General features: G+C 45.0%; 1 protein-coding gene across 1 annotated transcript; it reads right to left on the bottom strand.

The window, feature by feature from the left end:
- Positions 1-518: 518 nt before the first annotated feature.
- LOC126982230 (uncharacterized) lies at positions 519-1687 on the bottom strand. The gene is made up of 3 exons (XM_050834181.1): positions 1683-1687; positions 1196-1440; positions 519-952 (listed from the first exon to the last, which is right to left on the bottom strand). Exons 1-3 carry the CDS (start codon positions 1685-1687, stop codon positions 726-728), a joined length of 477 nt encoding a protein of 158 aa, XP_050690138.1. The 3' UTR covers positions 519-725.
- Positions 1688-1745: the final 58 nt, after the last annotated feature.

Genomic DNA, 1745 nt, shown 5'->3' with positions numbered 1-1745 from the left:
TACCCGTCGCTCCAAGCCACAGATACATATCTCATTCCTCAATACAATGATTCCTACCGTATTCAGTTATTATAGAGTATATTTTTTTATGTGATTATATTTGGTATGCCTATGTGAATGAGCTATGTAGGAAATAATGACGGAAAATGTGCATTACTTTATAGATAGCCTACTACCATCGCCTTCAGTGCTCGTTTTGCAGGGCCCGTTCTCCCTTGAAAACTTGCAGTATTATGATTGTATTTTGTTTCTTAAGTGATGTCATTGATTGTTTAAGTAGAATGTCGTTGTTCAATTATGTTTCGAATATTTTTGAATCATGAAAGAAGCTAGATTATCTCAATCATATATATTTGGTACGTGTCTTGATGCTAACCTATGAAGGAGCCAACAGCCAATCGGTGAAAGGGGGAAGAGCTTAGCCAGAATGGGGAGGCTCGAGGTGCAAATTGGCCAAGCTAATTTGCTGACTATGTGTGTCATGCACACACTTTGAAATTACCATGTAGAGCAGACCCTGTAGAGAGACCTTGGGCACAGGAAGCGGCTCAAGCGGCTGCTGCGTACTCGTCTGCCTCGTGATACACACCAGCCTTCCTCGGGCTGCCACTGCTATCACAAGGGTTACTAAACAGCTTATGAAGGTGAAAAATCCCAACAACTTCCAAGACAGCCTTTGCAGAAGCTACCACACGTGCAGCATTAATATGTGTAGCCTACTATCTTTAATTCTGGTATTTTTGCATCTGGCAAATAAAGCCAAGTTGCGTTGCACAGTTGATATCGAGAATGACGTGCTTCTTGCCGAGGTACTCGTTCAAGTGGATGAAGAAGCCGCACATGTCCTTCCTCCTGCTTATGATGTAGTGGCAGTGCACGGGCCGGCCGTCCACCCAGCGCCAGTTGGTGGTGGCCGTGGAGAGCGCGCCCACCCACAGCGCGGTGGCCGGACCTGCATCAAGATTTGGGTTATTTTTGGGGGGTATATTAAACGTGACTGACAGTTCCATACTCTAGACCCGACAGGTAATGTCTAGTACCCGTGCCCAGTCACCCAAGTGTTTCTACCATAACTGTATCCATTCTAACCCTTACCGTTCTTAAACACCATTTTTTTTTCATTATCAGTGTCTGGAACAAACCACTGCCATTATTACTGCCACTACAACAACAACCAACAACTAACAGTACTCACCAACGCCTTTCCTCTGCAGCTCGTTGTAAAGAGACACTAGAGAAAGCGGCACAGCGAGGTCAGAGCCGAATTGGCCGCCATGATTCTTCCAACAGTATGTGCGCGCCTCTGAGAACGAGAGGTGTAGTTTGTCGTAGAGCACGTGGCAGCAGCCATCCAGCACGAAACTCGTCGCCGCCGGCTGGTAGGGACACTTCACTGAAATGTTCAAAGAGGGAAAACTTAGTTTTCTTTTTTGGGTACCACTGAAAGACGCTCGTAAGGAGAAACCCTAAACACTTGTTCCCCCGTTTTTGTGGGTTTGCACGTTTACAGATTCCTCAGTGCACAAAAGGAACACCCACGGACTTTATGCAACTTTCTCCCTTAAAGGCCCCTGCAAGTGACGCTTGACCTGGCCGTGGTGTATACTTCATCAAAACCAACGACTTACATTAACCCACCTTGTTTTCCTGACTAACATTCATTTTTAAGAAAACTGGGATACATCATCTTCCTGAAAGTACCATCACACTAGCATAAAACTGTAACAATAATGTAAAAATACAAA

Source organism: Eriocheir sinensis, chromosome 4 (genome assembly GCF_024679095.1).
Source record: "Eriocheir sinensis breed Jianghai 21 chromosome 4, ASM2467909v1, whole genome shotgun sequence".
Classification (NCBI taxonomy): domain Eukaryota; kingdom Metazoa; phylum Arthropoda; class Malacostraca; order Decapoda; family Varunidae; genus Eriocheir; species Eriocheir sinensis.
This window is presented reverse-complemented; position numbering and strand designations above follow the sequence as displayed.

Coding starts and splice junctions, on each gene's coding strand:
- LOC126982230 (XM_050834181.1), bottom strand. Junction 953..1,195: donor GCTGCAGAGGAAAGGCGTTG/GTGAGTACTGTT, acceptor ATCTTGATGCAG/GTCCGGCCACCGCGCTGTGG.